Genomic DNA, 12464 nt, shown 5'->3' on the forward strand with positions numbered 1-12464 from the left:
GGGAAGCTGAGACCTTCAGGCCGGCACCTTCAGCGATATGGAAGGAATGAACAAACAGTAAATCAGGAGTGGTAAAGGGGGACCTTGAATCGACTTTGGTGGGAATGATTAACGAGAATTAAAAGAGATTTTATACGTTAAGAACAAGAGGGTTGCTAGGCTATTGTAGCTGTATAAAATTAGGGCCACATTTGGAGCATCATGTGCAGTTCCTGTCACCGCATATCAGAAAGGATATGGAAGCTTTGGAGAGGGTGCAGAAGAGATTCACCAAGATGTTGCCTGGATTATAGACTATTACGTTATAAAGATAAGCTGAACAGACATGGAGTGGTTTCTATGAAATGTCGGAAGCTAATGGGCGACTGGTAGAGGAACGTAAAATTATGAGACATCGATAGGTTTCTAATCAGCTTTTTTACTCAGCACCTCAACCTGACAAAAGGTTTTGATTCCATTAAAAAAGTGAGATTATGGAAAATCCTTCTCCAATATGGTGATCCTTAGAAATTCATGACCAGTCCATTCTGTTGTTCAGGGATATTCAGGGCTGATCCAAACCACTGGATTCACTGGCAACTTTCAAACTTCCAAAATGCAATGCTGCCTTTCATCTCCAACTAGTTTCCAAATAGAGACCCCAAGACACAGGAGCAGAATTAGGCTAGTAGGCCCACTGAGTTTACGCCCCCATTCCATCATGGCCGATTTACTATCCTGTTCAACCCCATTCTCCCGACACAGACCATAAGACAGAGTGGAGCTAATCTGTAGGACAAATGGGGAATTGTTCAACCTTCATCATCTACCACAAACCCAAGATTATAATTGCAATTAGTGGTTAATCTGCAGTTTGTGTAGTTTGGCAACTTTAATTTAAATCAAGTACACTTAATTAAAAATCTTTTCTTTTTCTTAATTTTTTGAATTATTAATATTGAAATTCGTAGTTGACGCTCAGTTTTGATTGTAATTTCTCAGATAATAGGTTGGGGTTAGAAATTATATTCGTTTTAGGATTTTTCTTTTCTTTTTTTAAAAAATCGACAACATGTATCTTGTTTCCTATCTGTCATTTCAATTTACTTTTTCCTGAACTTTATATCATATTTGTATTTGGGGCTATTATTTTCTCAAAACCAATAAAAAGATTGAAAAAGTATTGGGTGGCACAGTTAGCGTACTGGTTAGATGCTATTATAGCACCAGACACAGAGCCTCGAACCCGGGGCTGTCCGTAAGGAGTTTGCACGCTTTCCCTACGTCTGTGTGGGTTCCTTTCCCTCCAAAAACATACAGGTTTGAAAGTTAATTGAGGTGTAATTGAGCAGCACGAATTTAAATGGCCAAAATTGGCTTCTACCGTGCTGTAAAAAAATTATATTAATGGCCACTGATGACCTCTATGGGAATGGTTTATGATGTCACCCCAGTATGAAGAGCAGCTGAAGTTTATTAGGACACATTCGCGAGGGTACTTAATTACATTACAAGCATCATGTGTCCACAGCAGGATTTTTAAAATTTGACATACTTATTCTTGTGAACTACGTTCTGGATAATGGTAACAAAAAAAAACAATCAGCACAGTGGACTTAAGATATTAAAGGGTCTTAAACTTGTTGCTTGAAAATTCAGTCATAATTCATTTTAAATAAAAAGAAAACAAGCAGTTTGAGCATTAGGTCTGTATTAACCTCACATTCTAATCCTTTCAGAGGATTGTTTTAAATAACCTGCCAAGACTTGAAGACTTAAAGCATACGGCACGCTTGCCTTCATCATCAAAGGTATAAAACACAAGACCTGGGAGGTCAAGCTCAAACATTCGTCTAGACTCACAGAACCGTTTACAGCTCTGCTCTTCAGATTACAGGAGAGATGAAATTGCTCTGGAAAGACCGCAGAGAACTTTTACCAGAAACCAATAATTCTAATTATGAATACAGCTGTCAGGATTTGCTTTCTTTGGAACTGAGGAGCTCAAGGAGAAATTGAATTAAAGTGTGCACAATAACGATGGTCTGAGAGAAATGGTTGAGGCTGATCCATTTCCCCACAGGGAAACGCCACAGCTCGGGGACATTGACTTAAAGAAATTGCGAAAGAAAAATTTAGGAAATAGGACCAGATAAATTATATTTACTAATATAACGTGTTCATCAAGAAATCCTCACTCATTTGAAGAGTCTAATGAGCACAATGGACTAGGCTTTTCTTTGCTGGCATGGATATAATGGGCTCCATGCCTTTAAACTCAAATATTCTTTGAAGAAAAGGCAGGCTAATGATTTATCCATCACACGAGCATAGGCGACTGTCTGCAAGAGGCAGTGCCTTAAGAGAGAACCCTCTATCCTCAAGGTCCCTCCCCACCCAGGTCATGCCTTTTTCACTCTGCTACCATCTACAGGAAGACGAGCACTCAGTGGCACAAGGACAGCTTCTTCCTCACCACTATCAGATTCCTGAATGATCAATGAACCAAAGATACTGCCTTACTTTGACTTTCTGTGCAACTTTTAAATTTATTTTTGTACGGTGGTTTATAGGAATGTCTGCATTGTGATGCTGCCCCAAACCAACAAATTTCATGACTTGTTCATGACAATAAATTCTGATTCTGACATAGATATGCCATATATAACCATAGGAGAAGGCCACTCCGATATAAAACCTACGACCCAAGGACCTCGCTGCCACGTCCCAGCTTGCTTGGCCACGGCACACGAACCATGGGTGTAAAGGGTGGGGCCAGTACTGCGCGCACTGCACTCCACCTAAAAGCTCCTTTGCGCAGGCCCGAGGACAGGTCCACGTCCTCCCCCTCCACGTCCTCCCCCTCCACGTCCTCCCCCTCCACGTCCTCCCCCTCCACGTCCTCCCCCTCCACGTCCTCCCCCTCCACGTCCTCCCCCTCCACGTCCTCCCCCTCCACGTCCTCCCCCTCCACGTCCTCCCCCTCCACGTCCTCCCCCTCCACGTCCTCCCCCTCCACGTCCTCCCCCTCCACGTCCTCCCCCTCCACGTCCTCCCCCTCCACGTCCTCCCCCTCCACGTCCTCCCCCTCCACGTCCTCCCCCTCCACGTCCTCCCCCTCCACGTCCTCCCCCTCCACGTCCTCCCCCTCCACGTCCTCCCCCTCCACGTCCTCCCCCTCCACGTCCTCCCCCTCCACGTCCTCCCCCTCCACGTCCTCCCCCTCCACGTCCTCCCCCTCCACGTCCTCCCCCTCCACGTCCTCCCCCTCAAAAGATGCTCACAAACTCAAGCTAGCATGCTGGAACATCAGAACCATGCTAGATAAGACTGACAGCCATCGACCTGAACGTCGGTCTGCCCTCATTGCACATGAACTCCTCAGACTTGACATCGACATAGCCGCTCTCAGTGAAGTCCGCCTGGCAGATGTAGGCAGCTTCCAAGAACGCGGCGCGGGCTACACACTCTACTGGTCTGGCAAGCCTTCGGATGAACGACGCCTATCTGGTGTAGGCTTCATGGTCAAGAGCTTCATTGCCTCCAAACTCGAAAACCTTCCGACAGGCCTCTCGGACCGAATCATGTCCATGCGACTCCCACTTCAAAACAAGCGTCACATCACCCTCATCAGTGTCTATGCTCCAACCCTCCAGGCGGAACCAGCAGAAAAGAACAAGTTCTACACCGACCTGCGCAACCTCATCCAACGTACCCCTACAGCCGACAAGGTTGTCATCCTGGGCGACTTCAACGCTCGTGTCGGCAAAGACTCAGAAACCTGGCCAGGAATCCTGGGCAAGCATGGCGTCGGCAAGTGCAACGACAATGGCGCCTCCTGTTGGAGCTCTGCGCAGAACAGTGGCTTGTCATTACAAACACCCTTTTTCAGCAGAGGGACAGCCTTAAGACCACCTGGATGCATCCCCGATCCAAACACTGGCACCTCCTGGACTACATCCTGGTGCGAGAAAGTGACAAACAAGATGTGCTCCACACCAGGGTCATGCCTAGCGCGGAATGCCACACTGACCACCGGCTGGTTCGCTGCAAGCTCAACCTTCACTTCAAGCCAAAGCCCAGGAACAATAAAGCCCCCAGAAAGAGGTTCAATGTTGGAAAACTGCAGTCAGACGAAGCGAGAGGAAACTTCCAGGCAAACCTCAAAGCAAAGCTCGACGTTGCAACCCGCCTCACGGACCCGTCCCCTGAAACCCTCTGGGATCAGTTGAAGACTACCATACTGCAATCCACTGAAGAGGTACTGGGCTTCTCCTCCAGGAAAAACAAGGACTGGTTTGACGAAAACAGCCAGGAAATCCAGGAGCTGCTGGCAAAGAAGCGAGCTGCCCACCAGGCTCACCTTACAAAGCCGTCCTGTCCAGAGAAGAAACAAGCCTTCCGTCGCGCATGCAGCCATCTTCAGCGCAAACTCCGGGAGATCCAAAATGAGTGGTGGACTAGCCTCGCCAAACGAACACAGCTCAGCGCGGACATTGGCGACTTCAGGGGTTTCTACGAGGCTCTAAAGGCTGTGTACGGCCCCTCACCCCAAGTCCAAAGCCCGCTGCGCAGCTCAGACGGCAAAGTCCTCCTCAGCGACAAGATCTCCATCCTCAACCGATGGTCAGAACACTTCCAATCTCTTTTCAGTACCAACCGCTCAGTCCAAGATTCCGCCCTGCTCCAGCTCCCTCAACAGCCCCTAAGGCTAGAGCTGGATGAGGTTCCCACCCTGGATGAGACATATAAGGCAATCGAACAACTGAAAAGTGGCAAAGCAGCAGGTATGGATGGAATCCCCCCAGAAGTCTGGAAGGCTGGCGGCAAAACTCTGCATGCCAAACTGCATGAGTTTTTCAAGCTTTGTTGGGACCAAGGTAAACTGCCTCAGGATCTTCGTGATGCCACCATCATCACCCTGTACAAAAACAAAGGCGAGAAATCAGACTGCTCAAACTACAGGGGAATCACGTTGCTCTCCATTGCAGGCAAAATCTTCGCTAGGATTCTACTAAATAGAATAATACCTAGTGTCGCTGAGAATATTCTCCCAGAATCACAGTGCGGCTTTCGCGCTAACAGAGGAACCACTGACATGGTCTTTGCCCTCAGACAGCTCCAAGAAAAGTGTAGAGAACAAAACAAAGGACTCTACATCACCTTTGTTGACCTCACCAAAGCCTTCGACACCGTGAGCAGGAAAGGGCTTTGGCAAATACTAGAGCGCATCGGATGTCCCCCAAAGTTCCTCAACATGATTATCCAACTGCACGAAAACCAACAAGGTCGGGTCAGATACAGCAATGAGCTCTCTGAACCCTTCTCCATTAACAATGGCGTGAAGCAAGGCTGTGTTCTCGCACCAACCCTCTTTTCAATCTTCTTCAGCATGATGCTGAACCAAGCCATGAAAGACCCCAACAATGAAGACGCTGTTTACATCCGGTACCGCACGGATGGCAGTCTCTTCAATCTGAGGCGCCTGCAAGCTCACACCAAGACACAAGAGAAACTTGTCCGTGAACTACTCTTTGCAGATGATGCCGCTTTAGTTGCCCATTCAGAGCCAGCTCTTCAGCGCTTGACGTCCTGCTTTGCGGAAACTGCCAAAATGTTTGGCCTGGAAGTCAGCCTGAAGAAAACTGAGGTCCTCCATCAGCCAGCTCCCCACCATGACTACCAGCCCCCCCACATCTCCATCGGGCACACAAAACTCAAAACGGTCAACCAGTTTACCTATCTCGGCTGCACCATTTCATCAGATGCAAGGATCGACAATGAGATAGACAACAGACTCGCCAAGGCAAATAGCGCCTTTGGAAGACTACACAAAAGAGTCTGGAAAAACAACCAACTGAAAAACCTCACAAAGATAAGCGTATACAGAGCCGTTGTCATACCCACACTCCTGTTCGGCTCCGAATCATGGGTCCTCTACCGGCACCACCTACGGCTCCTAGAACGCTTCCACCAGCGTTGTCTCCGCTCCATCCTCAACATCCATTGGAGCGCTCACACCCCTAACGTCGAGGTACTCGAGATGGCAGAGGTCGACAGCATCGAGTCCACGCTGCTGAAGATCCAGCTGCGCTGGATGGGTCACGTCTCCAGAATGGAGGACCATCGCCTTCCCAAGATCGTATTATATGGCGAGCTCTCCACTGGCCACCGTGACAGAGGTGCACCAAAGAAAAGGTACAAGGACTGCCTAAAGAAATCTCTTGGTGCCTGCCACATTGACCACCGCCAGTGGGCTGATAACGCCTCAAACCGTGCATCTTGGCGCCTCACAGTTTGGCGGGCAGCAGCCTCCTTTGAAGAAGACCGCAGAGCCCACCTCACTGACAAAAGGCAAAGGAGGAAAAACCCAACACCCAACCCCAACCAACCAATTTTCCCTTGCAACCGCTGCAATCGTGTCTGCCTGTCCCGCATCGGACTGGTCAGCCACAAACGAGCCTGCAGCTGACATGGACTTTTTACCCCCTCCATAAATCTTCGTCCGCGAAGCCAAGCCAAAGAAGACCTCAAAAATCCATTCACTTGTGCCATATCCAATTATTTGCTTAAACATCTTCCAAACAGTGTGAATTATGGTTCGTTGGTGCATATAAATATAGAATTACCTTGCTAATTTGTTTAGTATTTCATTTCTCATGTAGGTACTGCAGCAAGTGTTCTGATCCACAATCTTAGCTGTTAGAGCTGGCCAGCTTGTGGAATCTTCACCAGCCTGGAAGACTTCAATCCAGTCAAAAACTTTGACCCAACTATGTCTGGAAGTGAGGTAAGTCCACAGTACCTCAGGATTGCAGGAGTGAATTGCTGTAGAAAGATAGCATCACCAATTAACAAAGTTCATCATAAAACTTTATTGCAAAGCCACGAGATAACAGTACAAAGTTAAGCTACTCCCAATGACAGAAACTTACTGTGGAAATTTCAACACTCGAAACATTACAGAAGGAACACAAAATTAAAATGATTCACAAGCAAGCGTAGAATTCTTTGAGCCAGAATGAGCACAGAGAAATAAGCCGCTGCAGGGTTTTGGACGGACAGAGTAGTTAGGAAAAGCGTCCAACGTCTGCTTGCTTGTGACATTTTAATACGATTTGAAACAAATGTGTGTGGACACATTTTCAAAAACATTATTATTCAACATCAGCAAAAGGTTAAATGCTCAAAAAACTTGAAAGTGCTGTAAGTGTCAAAATTTATCAAAAGTGGCGCAGTGAATCTGAACACTGTTGCATATGGATTTTGTACTAAAATAAAAAACAACAGTAATATTTCAAGCGCATTTCAGAAAATTACACCTTTCAGCCATCAGATTTTTTTTATTCCCTGTGAATAATGGACAATGTCAATACTTGGACGCACATCTCCAACTGTGCTGGGGTGGAGGCTGAGTCAAGTGGTCAATTCAAAACACAGAAACGCTGGAGGAGCTCAGCGGTCCATCGGCGGTAAAGATATATTACCTACATTTTGGGCTTGAGCCTTTCGTCAAGAAAATACATCTTTACCTCCTATGGACAATGCATTTCTGTGTTTTGACTACAATCACAGGATCTGCAGGCTTCCATGTTTCACTCACATGTGGTTAATCTCTGCATTTCTTTGCCAGAGGCCTGGAGCACAAATGCAGAGTTCAAATTCCACCATGGCCTTAGCAGAATTTTAACTCAATTAATTACATTCAGGAATTAAAATACCAATAGCAGTAATTAGTGTCCATGAAACTAGAGGAGTGACGGAAAAGGACATCTTATTCACCATTATCATGCTTAACTTTAGAATAGTGACTATGTTCAACACATCTCACAGACTGGGAGACGTTAGACCTTGGTGGCTGAAAGAGACATGCAGAATGTTTTGTGGCTTTAATGAAAAACCTCAAGTTTTTACCCAAATCCATTTTGGAAGATGGTCTTAAAAGTGACGAGACTGGGACCCAAGCTCAATGTTTCTGATCGGGGCTCCGATGGAATTGCAGAGGGGAAGCAAAAATCAAAATCATTTCCAAAGTCAAGCAATAAAACCGTTTATGCTGTCACAAGCATCATGGGCTTTGGCTCCTGTAAATATGCTTAGCTGAACTTCCACAGAAGCCAAACATACCTTGATCTGATTCTCCAGAGAGTCGAATTTGCTCCTTTGCAACATTGTCCCACCACTTGGCCCAGTCCAGTACGACTGTACAAGAATTTGGATTTCCTTGTGAAGGCTGCCGGGTGATCCCAACTTCACAGCTCATGACTCGCTCCAGAACAACAGAATATCTGGGATCAATATCCTCAACCTGTAATAAGCTGGAAAGATTCACACAATTAGCACTTTGCGTAACACAGCTTAATCAATATGTTGCTGCAAATGAGAAAACAAACACAAAAGACCAAAGCGCTGGTTACAGGGAGGAGCTCCCTCCCAGGTCCACATCAACAATGCTGAGGTGGGGGTGGGGGAAGGGGGAGAAAATTACATTGTATATATTCAAGAGAAAGAATGTATGTTATGTATCTTGGTCAATATGGTTTATAGTGTGAAAAATAATTTTTTTTTTAAAAAACAATGCTGAGGTGGAGATTGTGAACACCTTTAGATTGCTCAGTGTAAACATCGTCAGTGACTGGTTCTCGTCCATCCACATGGTTGCAATAGTCATGAAAGCACACCAGTGCCTCTAACTTCATAAAAAGCTTCAAGCAATTTGGAGGAGTCACGTGATGGAGTAGTGGCCGGACGGTGAACTCCAGCCCTCTCCAGAAAAGTCGGGAAAAACAAAGGAAAACACAAAGGCACAGAAATAAAAGTTACAGAAAAGTGAGTATAAAGGTGGGAAGAAGATGGCGACAAAAAAAGAAAAATCGAAAGCAACGGTAAGAAGAGAGGAAGAGAAGACAAAGGAGGAAAAAGGTGAAGGCCTTACCTGTCCGAAGAGGCCCGCTGCGGAGAGAGAAACCCGCTCCCTCAGGTCGGTAAATAATGGACTACAAAAATGGCTCGCAGAGCCGAGTAAAAGTGCGCAACCGCGCATGCGCGATACGAATGAAAAAAAACACACCGACGGGAGGGGGGACCAGCTGGGGAGTCGATCTCCACAGCCGGCAACGACAGCTGCAGAACACCTGCAGCAAGAAGAGACCACAGAAGACAATGGAAACAAGAAAGAAGAGAAGAAAAGGGCAACAAAGAAACAACAGATGGCCAACCCAGAGGAAGAAGAAGAGGAAGAGGAAGAGTACGGTGAAATAGAAGAAGAAAAGAAAGGCAAGGTTAAGGATATACTTTCTCTTATTAAAGGATACATGGAGTCATTTAAAGAATGGCAAACGCAGGAATTTAAGGATTTAAGAAAAAGAATAAACAACACAGAAGAGAAAATAAATAAAATGGAGATGACCTTAACAGAAATGGGAAAGAAAATGGACAAGATGGAAGAGCGGGCAGTAGCAGCAGAAATAGAGGTAGAAGACTTAAAAAAGAAATTGGAGAAATCTAATAAAAAAACTAAAGAGACACAAGAACTACTAGCTCAAAAAATAGATACAATGGAAAACCATAACAGAAGAAATAACATAAAGATAGTGGGCCTTAAGGAAGATGAAGAAGGCAAGAATATGAGGGAGTTTATAAAAGAGTGGATCCCTAAGACCCTAGGATGTCCAGAACTACAGCAAGAAATGGAAATAGAAAGGGCACATAGAGTATTGGCCTCTAAACCACAACCACAACAAAAACCAAGATCTATTGTAGTAAAATTCCTAAGATATACTACAAGAGAAAAGGTACTGGAGAAGACAATGGAAAAAGTAAGAGAGGGCAACAAACCACTGGAGTATAAAGGGCAAAAAATCTTCATTTATCCAGATATAAGTTTTGAACTCCTAAAGAAGAGAAAAGAGTTCAATACAGCAAAGGCGATTTTATGGAAGAAAGGGTATAAATTTATACTAAAGCATCCAGCGGTATTGAAAATATTTATTCCAGGACAACAAAACAGACTATTCTCGGATCCAGAAGAAGCACGAAAATTTGCAGAACAATTACAAAAATAGACTGAGGGAGGAAGACGGGTAATGAGAGTTAAAATGATCACGATTGATATGTATGTGGGTAAAGACAAAAATAGACTGAGGGATGAAGACGGGTAATGAGAGTAAAAATGATCACGATTGATATGTATGCGGGTAAAGAGGTATAAGAGTGAATAGAGACAATGAGCATACATGAATGTATCTGTACTTAGAGGAAAATATAGATAGTATAGACAAGAATTAATAAGGGAAGGTAATGGAATAGGGAGAATAAGGAGGGAATTAAAAGAGTGACCTTTGTGACATATGAAAAGTGAAATCTTTTCTGGGGGAGGCTGGGGGGGGGGGAAATAGCGGTCACTGCAAAATCAGTTGACGCTTGCGAGTGGATTCGCAAATCCAAATGGAGAGGGGAGATGTGGTTGTCCGACAAGGGATAAAGGACAACTCAGGAGGTGAAGGGGAGATTGGGGATAAATAAGATAGAAATAGGAGAATAAGGAAAATGTTGGATGTTGTAGGAATGTTGTCTTATAAAGAGTTGAAAATAAGAAAACAGAAATGGAAAAGGAGGAAAGGTAATGATGGAAAAACGGAAAGAGAAGATAAACAAAATATAAAAGGGCTACGCTGAACTATATGTCTTTAAATATTAATGGAATACATAACCAAATTAAAAGGAAGAAACTACTAAATTTAAATGAATAAATGTATTCCATTAGAAAAAATAACATATAGGTTAAGAAATAATATTGAAATATTCGAACAAGTATAGGAGCATTACATTAAATACAATAGCGAAAACCTACCGGGGACAAACATTACCTAAGTTGATGGAAGGAGAAGGAAAGAAAAGAATGGACTCAGTAGAATTTCTGGTGTAATTTTGTTGAATGACAACATTGTCTGACTGGCTTAATGCAACCTAGATTGTATACCTAAAATGGATGAGAGGGGGAGGGTTGGGGGGTGGTTTGGGAGGAAAGGGGGGGGGAGAAAAAGTCACTGTATATGTGTGAAAAAGAAATAGTGTATATCATGGCTAATGTGATTTATGGTGTGAAAAATAAAAAAATTAAAAAAAAAAAAAAAGCTTCAAGCAATTTGATATGCTTTCCTTAACAACTTCTACAGATGCATCTTTGAAAGCACCCTGTCACTGGTAGATGGGGCAAGAGCTGTTACTCACAATACTAAGAAACTGGAGAGGATTGAGAAATGGCTTAGACAATCACATACAGTCCCCTCCATGGACTCCAACTATAACACGCCGTCTTAGAAAAGCATCGCACCCAGGCAACCCTCTTCCATAAGGAAGAAATTTCACCAATATGAGATCATGCCCCACTAGATACAAGGACAATTTCTTTCCCATCAATATCACCCCCCTGAACAAATTTCACAACAGTAAAATTACGCTGACATTGCAGAAGGTGAGAATGTGCAACTCACTCACTGGGGATGGTACAAATAAATATCAGAGATGCATTCAAGAAGATGGTTAAATCAATGAAAGAGAAGGGAATACTGACAGGGTGAGATGAACAGCTCATGGAGAGCATGAACTCCAGCATAAATAAAGTGGGTAGCGTGTTCCTGTGCTGTGAATTTTATCGAGTTCTTTGTACATGGAGAAGCATCCAGGAGCCCAGATTGATTTTGCAAAAGCAGCCACTGAACTTACAGAAAGTGAATTAAATCTGTAAACGGTAAACTAATCAATTTGATTTCATCACCAAATGGATAGCTTTTTCAAGGAACCATCAAAGGGGCATTGTAGATTTGTCCCATCTCACTATCCATGTAACATTTTACCACATTGCACACAGCAGGGTCGTCTACTGCCTTCGAATACAGAGCTGGCAGATGGCACATGGACATAATTTACTCTCCAGTTAGCATTATTTATTTGTCTTAATCAATTCCTATTTGCAATGAAGACCATTTGCATAAAGCTTGTTGTGTTGAAATTACTTTTCAGCTACAGATGGCTGACAATAATTTAACACTCAATTAACCAGCTTCTATTACAATGGCTCCATGGAAACACACATTGTAAAAGCAGAGAAATGCATGGGAATACAAGAATTTCAATATATTAAATGATGGTCAAAGGCAAATATTTATTTTCTGGATTGATTCTAAAGGTTCATCCAAAGTCAGTTAGCCTCGGGCAGCATGGTTAGTGCAGCGGTTACCGCAACACGATTACAGCGATAGAGACCCAGGTTCAAATCCAGCACTGTCTAAAAGGGGTTTGCACGTTACCCCGTGACTGCGTGGGTTTCTTCTAGGGGATCTGGTTCCTTGCCACCCTCCAAAAAAAGTGTGAGGATTTTAGGTGAATTGGTGTATTTGGAGGGGGGCGGGGGTGCAGGCTCATGGGAGAGAAAGGCATTTCCATCTTTATTATAAACAGAAAAACAGTAAAAGTATAGTTTT

General features: G+C 44.2%; 1 protein-coding gene across 4 annotated transcripts in view; it reads right to left on the minus strand.

The window, feature by feature from the left end:
• Positions 1-12464, minus strand: part of spg11 (SPG11 vesicle trafficking associated, spatacsin) — a 127965-nt gene that overhangs the window by 82318 nt on the left and 33183 nt on the right. For all 4 annotated transcript variants that reach the window (XR_011348460.1, XM_069910158.1, XM_069910160.1 and 1 more), the window contains exons 14-15: positions 8107-8297; positions 6609-6807 (exon numbers count right to left, since the gene is read on the minus strand). Coding sequence is in view for 3 of the 4 variants with exons in the window: in XM_069910158.1 (XP_069766259.1) it covers positions 6609-6807; positions 8107-8297 (390 nt within the window). In the remaining variant the exon portion in view is untranslated. The remainder of the gene's footprint in view (positions 1-6608; positions 6808-8106; positions 8298-12464) is intronic.

This window comes from Narcine bancroftii, chromosome 14 (genome assembly GCF_036971445.1).
Source record: "Narcine bancroftii isolate sNarBan1 chromosome 14, sNarBan1.hap1, whole genome shotgun sequence".
NCBI lineage: Eukaryota > Metazoa > Chordata > Chondrichthyes > Torpediniformes > Narcinidae > Narcine > Narcine bancroftii.